The 19,482-nt window shown below is 37.0% G+C and overlaps 1 protein-coding gene across 1 annotated transcript in view; it reads left to right on the forward strand.

The window, feature by feature from the left end:
* The first annotated feature begins 3,480 nt into the window (after positions 1-3,480).
* LOC148842562 (YebC-like protein) overlaps positions 3,481-19,482 on the forward strand; it is a 35,764-nt gene continuing 19,762 nt past the window's right edge. Inside the window, exons 1-5 of the mRNA XM_088958200.1 lie at positions 3,481-4,152; positions 4,245-4,381; positions 5,825-5,886; positions 17,554-17,710; positions 17,905-18,182. Coding sequence (XP_088814326.1) covers positions 4,062-4,152; positions 4,245-4,381; positions 5,825-5,886; positions 17,554-17,710; positions 17,905-18,182 — 725 coding nt within the window. The 5' untranslated portion in view covers positions 3,481-4,061. The remainder of the gene's footprint in view (positions 4,153-4,244; positions 4,382-5,824; positions 5,887-17,553; positions 17,711-17,904; positions 18,183-19,482) is intronic.

Here is a 19,482-nt window from a genome sequence, read left to right on the forward strand (position 1 = left end):
TTATGCAATAACCTTGAAAAATGCATATAAAAGACAAAAATAATTATAATAGATTTTATAGTATTTGATAATAAGAATATAAAAATATTAATAATTTTAAATTTTAAAACATTATTGAAATAATGGAAGTAGATTAAATAATTTAGAGGCATTGGAGCTTTCAAATAACAAAAACAGGTAATAACTTTCTTAAAAAAATAAAAATATATTAAAAAATAGAATAATAATTACAATTATTGATGTGCTAATAACAAAAATTGTATTTCAATCACATCAATTAATAGTTCTAAAAAATAACTTCCAAAAAATATTATATTTAATAATAATAATTTTAAAGTCTTAATTTATATTTATTATTGATGTGGCACGATTCGGGCACTCCTAGCTGGCTGCTGACTGGCTCCTAACTGGCAACGGACGGCACCTGAGGAGAAGAAGATGAAGGATTCCCAGGGGATTTGCCCGGCGGGAATACTCCGAAGCTTAAGTTAGAACGCTGGGGGGAAAGCAAAGAGTACAAAAAGCTAAGAGTATAGGTCACGCTAGATTACTGTGTCTCAAGATTAGCTCGTGAGCAAGTAAGATAATTCAAGTTCAAATGAAAATCTGAGAGCCCTCTCTCGTTCGCTAAAAGGGCTTTTATAGGGGGGTGTTCTTGTCAAATCGGGCATAACCGCCATTGGGCTTCTATCGCAACCGTTACCTACTAGGGTTGCGCAGGTGATCGTTACAACGTACTACATGCTTGGATGAGTGACACGTTCCGAAGGGACAGGCACGCCACCATCTGTCGAGAGACGTGGGTGCAAATTGTCAAATGGGCAGGGACTGCGCCGTTAGTCGAGAGACTTGGTGCAGTTTGACGGGTACGGTCTTGTCAAATAGAAGCTTCCTGAGAGTGTCACGTTGCTTAGTCGCAAGCTTCCTTGTAGTGAGCTCCTAGGGATACTTCGAGATGGCCCTCATCGAGATTGTCTTTGGGGCAGATATTTTGCCTAAGTTTTGGAGCGAGCTGGTTACCCTAGCTCGTGAGCTGAAATAGTCTTGGAGTATTCCCTTCTTGATAGCTCGGGGGACTTGGAGCTCGCGTACAGTGAACTATGATGTAGCGAGCTGTTCTACAAGCTCGTTACTTAGTTGCAGTTAGGCTGTGGTGCTGAGCTGTTGCTTGTGCTGAGTCAGGTCCACGTGTCATCGTCTCAATGGGTTGGGTCAAATCATCCTCCATCAATTATATATTTATATATACTAAATTTTATATTTATTGTATATTTAGTAATTGTTTATTGTATTTTTGTGATAAATATATTTTCAATAATTATGTATAACTCTATTTTTGTTTTGTTATTTAATACAAAATTTCTATTAATTATTGGAGATTAAACTATTTTTATTTGTTAGATATTAGACTATTAGTTTAAATGAAATTATGAGTATTCATGGATTGGTTCATTTTAGTTGTAGGTTGTTTGACCAAACAAATTGACATGGTTAGGGACTTAGTCATCCAAAACCAACCGAACATTAGTGAAAACCAAACAATTCGAGTTATATCAATTTAGTCGGTTGGTTCAAAAGATTTAAATTTAAAAAATATAGTGGTGTTATTGAAAAATAAATTACAAAAATTAAATTTACAATATAAAAATATTTTGGACTATGAAATATGGGAAGTTGCCAAAATATTTTGGTTTGGTTTTGGTCGAAATGACCAAAATGAATTTGACCCGACATAGTCAGATTGGGAAATTGTTGAACCGAAACCTACCATAAATACTAAAAAATCGACCAACTCGGGTCAAGTTGGGTTAGGTTGGTTTCATCGATTTGATAAACAACTTGACTTGAAATTAATTATTGTTATTTTTGTATTGTAAAAAAATATTAGATAAAATATAACTATTTATTAATTTAAAATGTTAAAATATAAAAGAATTATCTACTCTTATGTGCTTTTATTATTTAGCTTTTGCTTACCAAAGCATAGGTCGCCACTAATAATATAATTAAAATTGTTAGAAAAGAAGCCTAGCCCCCAGTTTGTATAGAGCCAATCCTAGCTTATATTTTTGGTTCGATTGCATACCAAAAGTCTCAAATACTTATTTATTAGCTGATACACACATAAAACCTTTTTCCATTGCTTCCTATCAAATTTATATTAAATTCCATACATTACATGAGTCAAATTCACTATTTAATATGTCACCCAAAAAGTTGGAAAAATTAGTAGCACCCCCACGAACTTTGATTATGGATGGCCAGTTTTATCTTTCATTCAATACTTGACTTCCTTGGCCCATTGAGTTGGGGATGGAGATTGCTTTGGCAATGACAGGACCGACAATGATACTCAACCAAGGACGAGGGATGGGGAGTGAATTCCCCCTACACTGACTCAATTATAGGTTCACACATATAATATTATTTATATAAAAGCATATTTAAAATGTTTTGTATTTAAAAAATTCCCTTATTCAAGAAAACATATATTAAAAAAAATACTTTTTTATCATAAAATTTTGGACATTCAGGTCCGATGAGAATTCATCTCCATTGAGGATTAGGGATGGACGGTCATTTTTATCCCAAATAGGAATCAATATCAAAGATAGGGATTTGTTTCAAATTTAGGGGGTTTAAGATGGGGAATATGGTCTTTGCCCCAATGCCATTCCTAAATTCGTTGAATACAATCCATTTGGTTACCACTTTTATGATACTGGTTAATACATGAATTAGGGGTAATCGAACTGTGGGGCTCATTTTGTAGCCAAACCAGTAGTCCTGATAACCGAAACTGAACCGAAACCTATTGATTAATCGTCGGTTCAATTTGTTGGTTTTTTGATTTTTTAATTTTTACAATATTTATTATAAAAATATATAATAAAAAATTATATATATATAAAATATTATAGTTTAAATAATAATTAATATATCATATATTATAAATATATATTTATATATGTAATGCATATTTATTAATTTATAATATATAAAAATATAAAAATATATAATATATATAAATATATAAAATATATAGAAATAAATGTATACTGGTCAATTCAGTTAACTGCCGATTTTTGTATTGGTTATTTGAAATTGAACCAATACCTTTGATTTTTTAAAAATACCGAACCAAAACCGAATCAACTGGTTCGATTAACCAAATTTTCGATTATTTCACTCACCCCTAACATGAATCATATTTCACCAATCCCTTATGTTCAATGCCATACCCATTGTTGGGTGCTTAAATCATTTCTTATAGCCCATCCCCGCGTCCATCTCCCTACCTCTTCTCGCACCTCAACGTATAAGGTCTCTTTTCTTAATATGTATTGTATATGGTCTTCTATGCATATTATTCATCTCCTCCATTTATTACCTTTTAGAGATATTCCTATATTTTTTTTATTGTATGATTTCATTTCTAACATTTCTTTTTTAATTTTATCACTCCTCCAATTTTTAACTGCTCTCTTATTTTTTCTGATATGCTCATTCTTCATTCTTTGGACATGTTTTATCCAACACTTTTGTTGACCTTATATATATATGTCATAAATATAGATTCTACATGATACCTAGGGCCAATGGGCATAGCATAGCTTCTTTCTTCACAATCTCTAAGTGAAATATGACGGTGCCAAGTGCCAATATCAGTAATTTTCCGGTTTACCGGAATGGGTTTGTTGCAGTTCAATCGCCCTTGTAGTTGTACTTGTACTTGCCCGGTCGTCCAATTAATTGCTGGGCTTACTCATTACTCGAACCCGATTTTAAGCTTTACGCTGGGTTAATGTTTTTCTCGACCAAAGCATATGGCCGCGGTAAGCCTGTAAGTCTGGAGTAGATCTCCTTCCGGTGATTCAGCGAACGGATGTGGACGACCCACCAAGGAACGCTTTCTTCCTTTGAGCTGCGACAGATAAAAGAAAGTTCAACCACAGCAAGGCCGTAAGATTGTGGTTGATTGGGGTGTTTGTGGTTAGCTTTGCTTAACTATTGCATTCGCATTTCACCGTGACAAGTTTGAAGAGCAGTGAGACGAGACAATGATCTCCTCAGCTAGAGTTTTGGGTGCATTTATTCATAAGTTCTCAAATGGGTTTTCCTTCAAATGCTCCACCTCCTTCCCTCTCCAAAGTAAGTTCTCCCATTCTCTCTTTACAGGACTTCAGGGGACTTTGTCTAATTTTTGATGGAGGAATAACTTGGATTGATTTTCTATTTTCCAGGAACTGGGTTGCTGGAGACTAACGTGTGTTGGTCATGGATTTCATATGAAGTGAAGCCTAACTATCCAGTGAGAAGGATATGGACATTTTCTCCCGTCTGTATGGGCAGGCGTTCTAGCAAGATTGCTGGAAGAAAGGTATGCCACCAGCTTAAACATATCACTTTCCATGCGTGAACTCTTCTAGCTAACTGAAGGATGAAGAACATAAAACTGGGTGTCTTTCTTAATATTATTCTTAATTGATTAAACCCATTAATGGCTGGTATACTCACATCAGGAACGGTTGGTGTGCGCGCATGAACGGCCCTGCTTTTCTCCTAGGGGTTTTCCTATTATATATGCGTTTTGTACCACCCGGCATTGTTTTACTTATTAGACGCAGTAGTTGGATAGCGTGTTTTCATTTACCAGCAAGAAGAGGGTCTTCTATACCAGAGTATGCTTTGTGAAAAATTTGGAGAGCTACTGTTAACCTCTTCTTGCATAAGGGGAAGTATATTAAAGGAATTGAATGTTTGTTCTTGTTTATGCCTCTAAGAATGACCTAACTTTGTGCAGTGATCGTTTGGCCGAAGGAAAGACAATACAAATAAAAAATTTTTTAGCTTCTCTTAATTGGCTATTCAATCTATTATACAGTTTAAAGAAATCTCACAACTCTGATGGGCACCCTCCCTGGTCCATCCTCCATCCCAAACATTATTACTTTCAAATGGATTTATTAATCTTCAATGGTGTTATCATTTTAATTTCATTTGTCAAAATTCTATGGTTCTGGAACCTATTCACAACTCACATAATTAAGACTTCATTATGAAGTTCATGGTTCCCTAAAACTGGAACTGACTGTTATTTTGTATTCTTTCAAATTACTCTTTCCATGAAGTGGAATTGCAAGTGGTCATAGTGTGCTGTGCATCATTAAGGTTGGTTTTTTTTTTCCCTCTAAATTTTCAGAAAATTAGTCACCCTAATTCTTTAAATTAGCTAAAAATTAATTGGATACTAGAGTATAATTGATGTAGCTATATATTTGCACTTTTCACTAGTTTTAAAAGAATAGGAATTGAACCTATGAGTCTTTAAATTTAAAATACAGTTCAATTTGATTTTCATACTCAGTAATGTATGAAGCAAAATGCATTTTCCCTTTGTATTTAAAACAAAGAAAAGTTCTAGCAGAGAAAAAGGATGATGAGAAACAAAAGCAGCTTTCAGAGGAGGAAAGACCAAAAAGGATAGAGGCAAAGGAATAAAGAAGAAGAAGAGGAAGGAAGAGGGAAGGAGAGAGAAGAAAAGAGAGATGGGAAAAAAGGCTCCAAAAATCTGTAGCTGGCGGCGTCTAAGTTGCTATTTATACTTAGGGCGACTGCTTATAATTAAAAAAGAAAAGAAAATGACTGAAATACCTCTGCAGCAATATACTAACAGATTACAACAACTTTCTTCCCCAACAAATATGTATTGTTGGCTCATCTTCATCAAAATGTGTTGCTTCCTAGATGTTTCTTTCTGTTACTTTTTTGGCAGGTGCTTGTAAATTTGTAAATCTGTATTGCTTTCTCATGTCTAATGCAGGAAGTTCAAGATGCAAAGAAGGCAAAACGTTATGGAAAAATTGGGAAGGAAATTGTATCTGCGTAAGTTGCTTTAACCACTAATGAAGTGAAAGCCCGAAACCATGGGGCAATGGCTCAGTCCATGTTAAATCAAGTTCTGACTTGTGTTAATTTATTTTGGATAAACATCTACTATGTGTAGTGACTTTAACATAATTATCGAGGCTATATGATGTAGGACCAGCTCAGTTCTAGTCCTTGGGGAATGTTGAATGGTCTTTTTGGTCAGAGTTTTATTGATGTTGATGGTTGTAATGGCTTCTTGAAGGAATAAGAGAGAAAATAAGGAGAGAAAGAAGAGAGAAAATATGTGGAATCACCCACAGGGTGCCTAGAATCACTCTAGGGCATGGGAATCACTCACCATAGCTAGCATAAGCTGGAGAAAACTCAATATAATTCATTGCCTTTGTGTAAAACGTCCACACATATTTATAGACTCTAAACTCATAATAATCCTAGGAGTCAAACTGTTAGACTCACAATAGTCTTAGGAGTCAAACTGTTAGACTCAATAATCCTAGTAGGACTCAAACTAAGCTGTCATGTCCTACTTCAATTCAAAGAAGACTTAATAACTCTAATCTTACTTATGCAATGACTCTAAAATTTTAAACATAAACAAACAATAACTAGACAAATTAAACCCTATCATTGGACCCTACAGAAAAATTATAAAATGGCAAAAATACCCTTAGTGTTTAATTCAGCCCAAATCCCAAGTACCACCACTATGCCATATCAGGACCTGTTGTAAAGGCCTTATTCTTTCTAGAATAAGTTTTCAAGGGTGCTGATTGATTCTTATCATCCCTTCCCGGCTTGAAAGAATTCGACCCCGACAAGTTAAAAGCATGGTACCTTTCATAAAGATCTGGGTTAAGACGATGAAAGTCTTTAGCAGTGATCCAAGAACTCTCAGACATAGGCTTGCCTTTCCACTTGACAAGGAATTTCTGATACCCTCTTTTAGTAGTAGGTATTATTTGCTCATCTAAAGCATCCTTTCGAATGTCATTTGGAGTTGCAATAGTTGGTAATTTAGGTATAGGAGCCTTAAAGAATCCACATGTCCATGGTAAGGAGTCAAGTCCTCTACATTGAAGATAGGATTAATTCCCATGTCATTTGGCAACTCTAGAACATAGGTGCTAGAACTTATCTTCTTGATGATTTTGTAAGGATCGACACTCTTTGAGTGGAGCTTTTTGTACACACCTTTAGGAAGACGTTTTGGTTGTATACGTACCATAACCATGTCTCCCTCATGATAGTTTACCAACCGTCGATGAATGTCAGCTCTAGCCTTGTATAAATCATTGCTGAATGCAATTTTTCTCTTAACACCATCATGTATCTCTCTTATGTGCCTAACAGATGCTTCTACTTCAATGCTAGTACGTGTATCTATTGGCCAGGTCACTAAGTCAATTGGTCACTTAGGCTGAATATACATACCAGTCATCACTTCAAATGGACTTCTTCTTGTGGATCTATTTACTGAGCTGTTATAAGTAAATTCAACTATTGGAAGCACTAGATCCCATCTAGAAGTATGATCACTAACTAGACATCGTAAAAGATCTCCCAAGCTTCTATTTACTACAATCTAACTATCTGTTTGGGGATGAAACTATGTAGAGAATTTCAGCTGAGTATTGAGTAGTTTCCAAAGTGTCTTCCAAAAATAGCTCATAAACTTGATGTCTCGATCTGATACAATAGTAGAAGGTACTCCATGAAGTCGAACAACTTCTTTGAAAAATATAGTAGCAATATGTGAAGTATCATATGTTTTGTTGCAAGGTAAGAAATGAGCCATCTTGGAGAAACAATCCACCACAACATAGATTGTATCATGACCCCTAGCAGTCTTGTGCAATCCAAGGACAAAATCCATGGATAGATCTTGTCATGGTTCATGAGGAATAGGTAGGGGTGTATATAGCCCAGTGTTCTTCTTTCGTCCTTTGGCAAGTTGGCATGTCCTGCATTGCTTTATTATACGAGCAACATCATTCTTCAAACTAGGCCAATAAAACCTATCTTCCACCATAGCAATGATCTTATCTCTACCAAAATGACTTGCTACACCTCCAATATGTAACTTCCAAATAACAAAGTCCCATAAAGAGACATTTGATACACATAAAGGGGTATCATAAAACAAATAACCATTATGTAGTGAAAAGGAAGGATGCTCATCTTGCTTCCCAACTTGTAAGTCAGTATAGATGATGCTGAAATCCTTACAACCAGCATAGTCTTGCTTTAGTTGATCAAAAGCAATGACTTGGACATTCATGGAATGAAGTATGTAAGCCATTTGACTTAGCGCATCTACCACTTTATTCTCATTTCCAGCTTGGTGCTTAAGAACAATGGTGTATTCTTATAGGAATGAAACCTACTTCCCATGCCTATAGTTTGGGAATTCAAGTACTTTAAAGCTTCATGATCTGAATAGAGCACAAACTCCTTGAATATTAAGTGGTGTCATCAATGTCGTAGAACTTGCACTACTGCATATAACTCCTTGTTGTAAGTTGAATATTTCTGCTTGGCTTCATTTAGCTTCGCACTATGAAATGCAATGGGATGGCCTTCTTGCATGTGAACTCCTCCAATTCCTACACCGGATGCATCACATGCCACTTCAAAGACTTTAAAGAAGTCTGGAAGTTGTAAAATAGGTGCCTCTGTCATTTTCTTCTTCATAGTCTCAAGTGCCTTTGTTGCTGCCTTGGCCCAATTAAATTCACCTCTTTTCATTGCATCAGTAATTAGAGCCATGATAGTGCTGAACCCCTTAATAAATCTTCTATAAAAAGTTGCTAGGCCGTTGAAGCTTCTAACCTCTTGAAGATTGGTAGGGAGGGGCCATTCAAAGATAGACTTTACTTTCTTGGGATTAACGCTTATGCCTTTAGCAGAAACAACAAACCCCAAAAATATAACTTTGGGTGACATGAAAGAGCATTTCTTTAAGTTGATGTAGAGTTTCTCTTGGCGTAAAACTCTCATCACTTGATGTAGATGATCAATATGCTCTTCTAGACTATGGCTATATATAAGGATATCATCAAAATAAACAACTAGGAAATGACCAATCAAGGATCAAAGTACCTGGGTCATCATCCTCATGAAAGTACTAGGGGCATTGGCTAGTCCAAATGGCATAACTAACCACTCTTATAAGCCATCTTTTGTCTTAAATGCTGTCTTCCACTCATCACCATGCCTAATCTGTATTTGATGATAGCCACTCCTTAGATTGATCTTAGAAAAAATGGTCGTTCCAGTCATCATATCAAGCATGTCATCAAGCCTAGGAATTGGGAACCTATACTTGATAGTAATCTTGTTGATTGCTCTACTATCAACGCACATACGCCAAGAACCATCTTTCTTTGGAGTGAGAAGAGTTGGAACAACACATGGACTAAGGCTTTCCCTAATAAAACCTTTCTTTAGGAGGTCATCAACTTGTTGTTTAAGTTCAACTTGCTCTATAGGATTCATACCGTAAGCTGGTAAGTTGGGCAGTTGTGACCCTAGGTACAAGTCAATAGCACGTTGAATGTCTCTCATGGGAGGTAACTCATTAGGTAGCTCTTTTGGTGCCAAATTTGAAAACTCATCCAACACTTGGACCACTTCTTTAGGCATTTCAGTAGGTGGAACAACATCTGGTTGCTTTACCTCCTTTGGATATTACAACATATACAACTCCTATCTCCTTGCTTTCTACTTCAAACTCTTTTTTGGAGAGCAAATGCAATGGTTTTTTCTTAGATTGAGCAATGGGCCCTTGGGCTGTAGTCTCCTTTTGAGGTGGTTTGGCATGCCTTTTAATAACTTCCGATGACATTGGCTTCATGATAATTCGCTTCCTATTAAATGGGAAGTGATAGGTGTTCTCCCTTTCACAATGGTAGATATCCCTATCATACAAAAAAGGCCTTCCAAGCAATATGTGTGTAACATTCATGGGAACAATGTCACACCACATAGAATCAGAATAACTACCATAAGAAATAGTAACAAGGGCTCATTTAGTTATTGGAATTGTTGTCTTATCAACCCAAGCAATCTTGTATGGTTGTGGTGTCAACTTTAGCCGATCCACAGTGACTTCAGAAATCACATTCATGCTACTGCCACCATCTACGATAAGCTTATAGTACTTGTCTCCACTCTTTACTATAGTTTGAAATATTGCTGTATGAAGCCAATCTTCCTTGGTTTCTTCCTTTGGGGATGCAAGAATACGCCGAACTACATCAACATAGTTGCTGTCTTCATCTAAAGCATCATCAGCAGTGAAGGAATAATCCTCTTCTTCAGCTAAGTTATCACTTGGGTCACCTATCACTTCAATGCCTTCTTCATAAATGATATTAAGGCTTTTGGTAGGACATTGGTGAGCCATATGACCCTTTCCTCCACATCTAAAGCAACTAGTGTCGGGGTTTTTTTTTTTGATAGGAAACAATAACTTTCATTAGGTAAAACCATAAGAAACAACTATCACCTTCCAAAGTAAAAGGTGACCCCTGAATAACAAAAATCTTACAACACTGCACAAAACAAAAACTCTTGATTCACCCCTTGTTTTGCTAGGTAGTCAGCTAAAGCATTTGCTGACCTCCTAGACCAATACACTTTTGCATCCAGCTCCCTTGTGAGGCTTAATAATTCCCTTACTTGTTGTCTAAGGGACCACGTTCCCAAATTGTTTGATTGTAGCCAACCTACTACTAATTTTGAATCCCCCTCCACTTCCAACTATTGGAAACCCAATTGCTTGGCCCATCTAAGCCCTTGGAGAACACCAAAACTTCATCTCTAAGCGAGTCCCCCAAACCTATTGGGCCAGAATACAGAGCTAGGATTTTTCCTTCCGCATCTCTAAATACACCCCCTATTCCAGAAGGTCTGGGGTTCCCGATTGAGCTGCCATCAAAGTTCAGTTTGACATGACACTGCAAAGGAGGGGACCAAACTGCTTGTATGGTAGGTGATGAAGTAGAAGATCTTGCTAAAATATTCCAGTCTCTAATCAAATCATCTGTAGAGACATCCTTGAACAAGTTAAGAGTTTTCAGCCAATGTACTGCCTTGATGGTGATCCCTTCAATAGCTTCAGGAGCTGATTTTTCTTTCCCTTGGAATATCCTATTGTTTCTCTTTCCATATTGCCCACAAGATAGCTGCCCTTGTTGTTCTCCACATCACCCCTCCTTTTTTCTTTGGTTGTCGGAAAAAGCTAGGGTTAAATAAATTTGCTACACTTGTGGGAGGATTCCACCTACAATCAAAGAGAGAGGAGAACCAATCCCAAATTAGAGCACTAAAAGGACAAGAAATTAATAGGTGATTCACCGTCTCACCATTCCTCAAACAAAGGCTACGGACATGAGGCGACAAGCACTAATTTGGTCTCTTTCTTTGAAGGCTACAGACAATAGCCAACTACACCACTTTGTTTGCACATATAGGTAGTTCATATGCAACTGCAAATCTTGCATCCACTTCAGGTAATGAGGGACATCTCTGGATTAAAGACTCAGGAGCATCTGAGCATATGACTAATGCCCCTACCATTTTCAGTTCCTATCAGTTGTGCTCTGGTAGAGACAGAGTCTCTATAGCAGATGATTTACATATGCCCATTGCTGGGAAGGGGACAGTTAGAGTGGCCAATGATAAAACTCTGTCTTTTGTTTTACATGTCCCTAGACTTTATACCAACCTACTGTCTGTTAGTTTTTTGACAAAAAATTTGAATTGTTCTGTGACATTTTTTTCTAGTAATTGTGTTTTGCAGGATCTGAAGCCAAAGAAGATGATTGAGAGTGGTCGTGAAGTGAATGGAGTTTACTTTCTGGATGAGATATCGAGACATCAGGGCCATCATGTTAGCAGCAATAGTAGTAGTGGATCAGAGTCAGTGAAACAGATTATGCTTTGGCACAATCGCTTGGGACATCTTTCTTTTTGTTCTTTGAAATGTCTTTTCCCAAAGTTATTTGAGTCTGTTCAGTTATCTACTTTGGAGTGTGAGAGTTGTTAGTTAGGAAAGCATTGTAGACAATCTTTTAAACCAAGTAATAAAAGGAGTACTTTTGCTTTTAATATTATTCACACTGATGTATGGGGGCATATCATATCCTTTCCATGGGAGGATTCCGTTACTTTCTCTTGTTTGTGGATGATTATACATGATATTCTTGGATATATTTGATGAGATCATGTGATGAGGTTCCTAACTTGGTATGACAGTTCCACCAGATGGTTCTCACACAATTTGGAGTGAGAACTAAGGCTTTTAGATCAGGTAATGCCAAAGAGTACTTTGAAAAGGACCTGACCACGTATATCTTAGAACATGGTATAGTTCATCAGAGCGGTTGTGCATATACACCGCAATAGAATGGAGTTGCTGAGAGGAAAAATAGACACATTGTAGAGGTGGCAAGGAGTCTTATGATATGTGCTTCAGTTCCTGTGCAGTTATGGGGAGATGCAGTTCTTACAGCCGTGCATTTGATTAACCATGTTCCTTCACGGACTTTGGGGTTTAAGGTGCCATTTAGCCTTCTTTTTCCAGATGGAGAGATATTTCATATACCTCTGAGGGTTTTTGGTTGTGTTTCTTTTGTTTACATTCGTGGCCCTCGTTGCAAGAAATTGGATCCTAAGGCCAAGAAATGTGTTTTTCTTGGGTATACTCAGAACCAAAAGGGGTATTGCTGTTATGACCCAGTGTCGAAGAGCAGATTTGTCACTATGGATGTTACCTTCTTTGAATCCACATTCTTCTTGAGTGGTTCTCCTCAGGGGAGAGTTTTGGGGAGGAGAACTCACAATCTGTTCCTCTTCCTGTTTCTGTGGAGCCTCCATTAGTTCAACCAGCATTTACATTAGTTCAGCCAGCACCTGCACCTCCAGTTTCATTACCTGAGCCACTTTGGGCAGTCTCACAAAAATATTAGCGCCGGCAAATGATGGTTGACTCCACACATCCTCAACCACACCACTCTCTGTCAGTCATTCTGAAACTCCAGATTCGACAGATACAGTTCTAAGTATTCCTCTTGAGCCTGTTATGTTTTCTGATGATAATGTTTCTGTCCCTAACACCATTGTTGCAATTGATCCCACTGACCTTGATCTTCCCATTGTATTTCGTAAGGGGAAGAGAAAATGTACAACCCACCGCATTTCACACCGTCTTTCCTACAGTGCCTTATCACCCTTTTACCGTGTTTTTCTTTTTTCCTTGGATTTTGTGTCTATACCTAGGAATGTTACTGAGGCTCTCTCCAAACCTAAGTAGAAAATAACCATGCAAGATGAGATGGATGCTTTGGTCAAAAACCAAACTTGGGAAATAGTTGATCTTCCCCCAGACAAGGAGACAATCGGATGTATATGGGTATTCACAGTGAAGTATAAGGCCGATGGCAAGATAGAGAGGTGCAAGGCAATGTTGGTAGCAAAAGGGTATACTCAGACCTATTGTGTTGATTATTTTGGAAACCTTTGCACTAGTAGCTAAGATGAGTTCTGTTCGTATCCTTTTATCTCTAACAACCACTTATTCATGGCCCTTGTTCCAATTTGGTGTCAAAAATGCTTTCCTTAATGGTGATTTACAGGAGGAGGTATAAGGACATTCCAACAGGCTTTTATGAAAATGTTGGTAAAGGAAAGGTGTGCAGACTCAAAAAATCTCTGTATGGACTGAAACAATCACCTAAGGCTTTTGACAGGTTCAAAGGGGCACTCATTCGTTTTGGATACACAGACACAGTCTGATCACACCCTCTTTGTGAAGAGGAGAAACGCTCTGGTGTCAATTCTGATTGTGTTTGTGGATGATATAGTGGTGACAGGAAATGATCTGGAGGAGATTGATGATCTCAAAAAATCATTGTAGCAAGAATTTGATATCAAAGATCTTGGTGAGCTCAAATACTTCTTAGGGATTGAAGTTGCAAAATCCAAGCATGGGATCTTCTTTTCGCAGAGAAAGTATGTACTTGATTTACTGCGAGAGACTGGGAAGCTAGGGACCAAACCAGTAGACACTCCTATTGATCCAAACCACAGAATTAATGGTGCGGATGGTGAGTTGGTAAAGGATGTGGGGAGATATCAAAGAATGGTGGGCCGACTGCTGTATTTTGTATGACACGACCGGATATTTCTTATGCTGTTAGTGTTGTGAGTCAGTACATGCATGCACCTCGGGTTCAGCATTGGGAATCTATTGAGAGAATACTTGCATATCTGAAAAGGCACCCTGGCAGAGGCATTCTTTTCTCAAATTATGAGAATCTGAAGCTAGAATCTTATACAGATGTAGACTGGGCAGGATGCTTAGATGACAGGAGGTTTACATCAGGAGTGTGTACCTTTGTAGGTGGAAACTTGATCTCCTGGAAGAGTAAGAAGCAAGCGTTTGTAGCAAGGTCAAGTGCAGAGGCTGAGTATAGATCCATGGCTCATGGTGTCTCAAAACTTCTTTGGGTTAGATCTCTTTTGAGTGAGATTGGGGTGAAAGCAGAGGAACCTCTGATGTTATACTGTGACAATCAGGTTGCAATCAATATTGCCCACAATCCAATTCAGCATGATAGGACAAACCACATTGAAGTTGTTAGACATTTTATAAGAGAAAGGGTAACAACCAGAGAAGTTTGTTTGCCTTATGTCTCTTCAGAGTTGCAGTTGGCTGATGTTCTCATTAAAGGGGTGGCAAAGAACAAGCTTGAACATGTTTTTCTGAGTAGATGTTTTATGTTAGTTGTTAGATAGGAGGTGGGGACCATAGTAGTTATGTGAGTCCAAATTTTATTATGTTTTTAAGTGTTATATATGCTGTTTTATGTTTTGCCTCCCTATAAGGGCATAATTGTCTTGGTACTGTTCTATTATTTTAGTATAAATAATAAGTGAAGGGGGCGGCTAGATTATTGCTCTCTTTTCTTTTCAACTTCTCTTCTTCTCTTGTTCTCCTTCTCTCTTCATTCTCTCTTCAAGAAACTACTTTTCTTTTATATATATATATATATATTTAATTCTACAGATTTCTACTACCCACATGCACCACCTTTCTCCAAATCCTCTGATGCTCAATACTTCCTGCAAAAAGTCCCAGTCCACCAAGTCATAGACCTTTTTTTTTTGATCAATAACAAAAGTTTTATAAAAAGAGATATAGAAATTACAACCAGGAGGGAGGGGTAAAAAGACTTAACCCTCCCTAACAAATTGAAAAAACATATTACAATATAGCCCAAAAAAGATTTGTTCTTCCCACCCCCTGTTTGGCCAAGGTATCAGCCATGGAGTTAGTGCACACTTGATTTCAGCCCTTAGTCCATTCTTGAATCGAACCAACTTTTGCTCTCACTTTCAGTAGTATCACATCTAATAGATAATTCATCAAATTTATGCATGTATTCAACTACAGATAGTGTACCTTGCTTGAAGTTAGTCAATTCCTCAATCCTCGTATAACTCATCTTGGAAGTCCATTGGGAGGTACTTGTCTCTCAAAATTTTCTTCATTTCTGGCCATGTAGAAAATTAGAAATAGGACCATCACCTCTATTCTCCTATCGTCGCTCCATGCTTCTCCACCAGCCAATCTGAAAAAGATTGAGGGTCTAAATTTCCATTGAAATCAGAAACATCCACCTTTTCCTTCTTGGTTATATCATCTGCATAACCACCATATTCAGCTTGTTCCATCATCTCATCAAATAGATTTGTGAGTGATGCTTCTTGATCAATCCCTTGATGGGTATTTCGGGCTTGATTAACTTGTGTAGGTGGTACCCTTGTGTAGTTTGCAGCTCTTTGTCATCTTCTAAGATTAACGGATCCTTCATCTTCACCATTATCATCTTCATGGACAGCTCTGTTGTTTCGTCCCCCATCCCTTTCATTGATTACTGATGCTTCTTGTTGGGTTTCTTCTTCTTTAGCTTCTTGAAGTTCTTTTACTTGTGCTTCAAGGGTTTCAACTCTCTTGCAAAGGGTGGAAATCAATGAATCTCTTTGTGTATTAGTCAACTGACCCCTGTATTGCTTGCTACTATGTGTAGCCATGATGATAACAGCCTATAACCTTGGCTCTGATACCAAACTGATGTAGGACCAGCTTAGTTCTAGTCCTTGGAGGATGTTGAATGGTCTTCTTGATTAAAGTTTTATGGCTGTTGATGGTTGTAATGGTTTCTTGAAGGAATAAGAGAGAAAATAAGGAGAGGAAGAAGAGAGAAAATACCTGGAATCACTCACAGGGTGCCTAGAATCACTCTAGGGCATGGGAATCACTCACCATAGCTAGCATAAGCTGAAGAAAACTCAATATAATTCATTGCATTTGTGTAAAACGTCCACACATATTTATAGACTCTAAACTCATAATAACCCTAGGAGTCAAACTGTTAGACTCATAATAGTCTGAGTCAAACTGTTAAGACTCAATAATCCTAATAGGACTCAAACTAAGCTATCATTATCCTACTTCAATTCAAAGAAGACTCAATAACTCTAATCCTACTTATGCAATGACTGAAATTTTAAACATAAAAAAACTATAACTAGACAAATTAAACCCTATCATTGGACCCTACAGAGAAATTATAAAATGACAAAAATACCCTTGGTATTTAGTTCAGTCCAAATCCCAAGTACCATCACTATGCCATATCAGAACCTGTTGTAAAGCCTTCTTCTTTCTAGAATAAGTCTTAATGTGTGCTGATTGATTCCTATCACTATACCTAGGTGTATAAAGGCATATTTTGAGATTGCCTTATGCCTTTGGTGTTTCCCCATGACAGTTGGAGTAATTTTGGGTGTAGTGCATCCAAACCATATCATATTTGTATAAATATGACACAATTGTGTAAAAAGACAATATAAAAGACCGAATTTCAACTCGAAGAGCTATAAGATGAGCTTTGGCCCTTCTGTGGCCAAAATAAAGGTTTTACTCTTTCATTTTTCCTTTCTGTGAAGTTAACACACCTGTATATTCTCTCATCTACATCCTCATCACATTCAAAATATAGACTCTATCCCTTAATATATTTGTTTCCTTCTATTCTTTTATTTATCACACAAACAATTTCTCTCTAGATCTCCCTCCCACATTAATTGAATAGTGATCCATTGCCTAATTTTTCATATGCATGATATTCTCTTAGTTCTACTCTCAGTGTTTTGATTCTTTCGTGTTAGATCACTTTAATGCTTTGCAGTTGCTAAACCTAGGGAAATATGCTAATTCATAAGAGAATAGGGAGGCAAGCTAAAAATATCCATTTTTTTATATAAAAAATAATTGCCTAGGTGGGCACCTAGTCACCTAGGTCACAAGATACTCTGCTAGTGCCCAGCCTCAACTTAGTGAGTTAGCGCTTTGACAATTATGGACTTAGACTAATATGGAACATATTAATCTATAACAGATGATTTCTTCTTCCTAATGGAAAGAGTTCAGCTATTGTTATCTATTTTCTCTAGTTTCTTTATTTCTATTACTAAATCTCCATTTGTCAATGTAGAAACATTTTATACAAGGTGTTCTAGAACCATGTGTCTGGGTTATCACCCAAGAATAACATTGCATGTTCATAATTGTCAGTGGCTTCAATAATGCAGCGTCAAGAAGGGTGGTCCAAATCCAGTATCAAACACTGTTTTGGCTGCTGTACTAGAGAAAGCTAAGGAGCTTGATGTGCCCAAGGAAATTCTGGAGCGCAACATTAAGAGAGCTTCTGAAAAGGGACAAGAAGTTTACATTGAGAAATTCTATGAAGTATGCATTAAATTCGTGTTGCAAATTATTGAATTCCATTTTTGGTGCTCTTTTGAAGTTACTATCATTGTATCATGGGAATTTTGTTGTTGTTATTAAGCATTTTAATCCTCTTTTTTATTTTTTATTTTGTAATTAACATACTGACCTGAAGATTGTATTGGATGCTTTGAAATCGGATCTTCAAAATACAGGTATATGGTTTTGGTGGAGTAGGTATAGTAGTTGAGGTTTTAACAGATAAAATAACCAGATCAGTGGCAGCTGTTAGAGAGGTAGCAAAGGACTATGGTGGAAAGATGGCAGACCCAGGCTCAATTATGTTCAAGTTTAGACGTGCTCGGGTTGTAAATATAAAGGTCACAGATGCTGACAAAGACCAACTTCTTGCAATAGCCTTAGATGCTGGTGCTGAGGATGTTATTGAACCTCCAACATATGAAGATGACCCAGAAGAAGATAGAATAGAAAGGTAAAAGTATAGTTCCTTTTATAGAGATTATGACTTAGTTCTTTCTCTCTCTCTCTCTGGTCAGTACCTTAGTTCTTTTTCTTATCATATTTCTAAATGCTATATACATACGCACATATGTACATACATAAATACATACATACATATATATATATATATTAAATTCTAGTTGTTGGCTAAATATGCTACTTATTTCATGTTTAATGTTTAAACATTTGCACTGCAACAAAGTAACTGCGTATCCTGTATATATCTGAAATTTTCTTTTCATGGACATACAATGGAGTATCCAACTTGCAATTGAGTTTATGAGGAGTTCTCTGAAATCCAGGTAGATTGCTTCATTGCCATCTGCAAGTCTTCCTGGACTTGATTGTGTGACTGTAGGTCATAGTCATCTCCTTCATGACATACCCTTCTTTACATAAGATATGTATTTTTTTATCAGCTTCATAACATAATGATGTTGCTGCTATTTTGGGAGAAGCTGGTAAAATGTTAGGCATGCATGGTAGGGCAGTAGGCGTATGTATACCTAAAACTCTTCAAGTATTTGAAGAATAAGATTTCTTAATAGAATAATTATAACTCGTATCTTCAGTAAAAAAAAACTATTATAACTCAAATGGGCTTAACTAGAAAGAAATGTAATTACCAAAGGACTTTGTACAGTGGCATTGACTGCATTGACAAGAAATAAAATATCCTTTTCTGTTTCTATTGAGGGATGCACAATGTCTATGGCCCCATTTGTTTGCTGGAAGAAGCACAGTGGTGGAAGGTTTTGGAGCAGGGAGGATGTCATTGTGTAAAGAAATGCTTAATGAGCCACAACCGGTGGGTATGAAAAGAATGTAAAACGTGAGTGGCACTATAAACATGAGCTGTTTTACTTGGATATGGAAAGGGCACAACTGGATATGAAATTTAACTAAAATTTAAAATATCTGACACAATATATATGGCACCCTTGTATTAGGTATCCAGGTATGATAGAATATGAGATATCACAGCCTGGTCATTAATACCTTTATATACTTTGGTTAACTAGTTAATTCCAAGAGGTGGTAATAGCTGAATACAGTGGATTTTTTCTATGAGAGTTTTCCACTTTGGCTGCAAGAATATTGTCTACATGGCCTTTTAAAGAATAGAAGCCCTCTTACCATGGAAAAAATGCCTGTGAGGTCTAAAAATAGTGCACAGAAAGGAGGTGAAATTCCTAGGTTTAACTATGGGATTTTGGAAAGCTTGGTGGTATTTTCGGAGTATGTGATTAGCCATATGGATGATTTGGGGT

Source organism: Nelumbo lutea, chromosome 8 (genome assembly GCF_056320005.1).
Source record: "Nelumbo lutea isolate HS-2025 chromosome 8, American lotus-T2T, whole genome shotgun sequence".
Lineage (NCBI taxonomy): Eukaryota > Viridiplantae > Streptophyta > Magnoliopsida > Proteales > Nelumbonaceae > Nelumbo > Nelumbo lutea.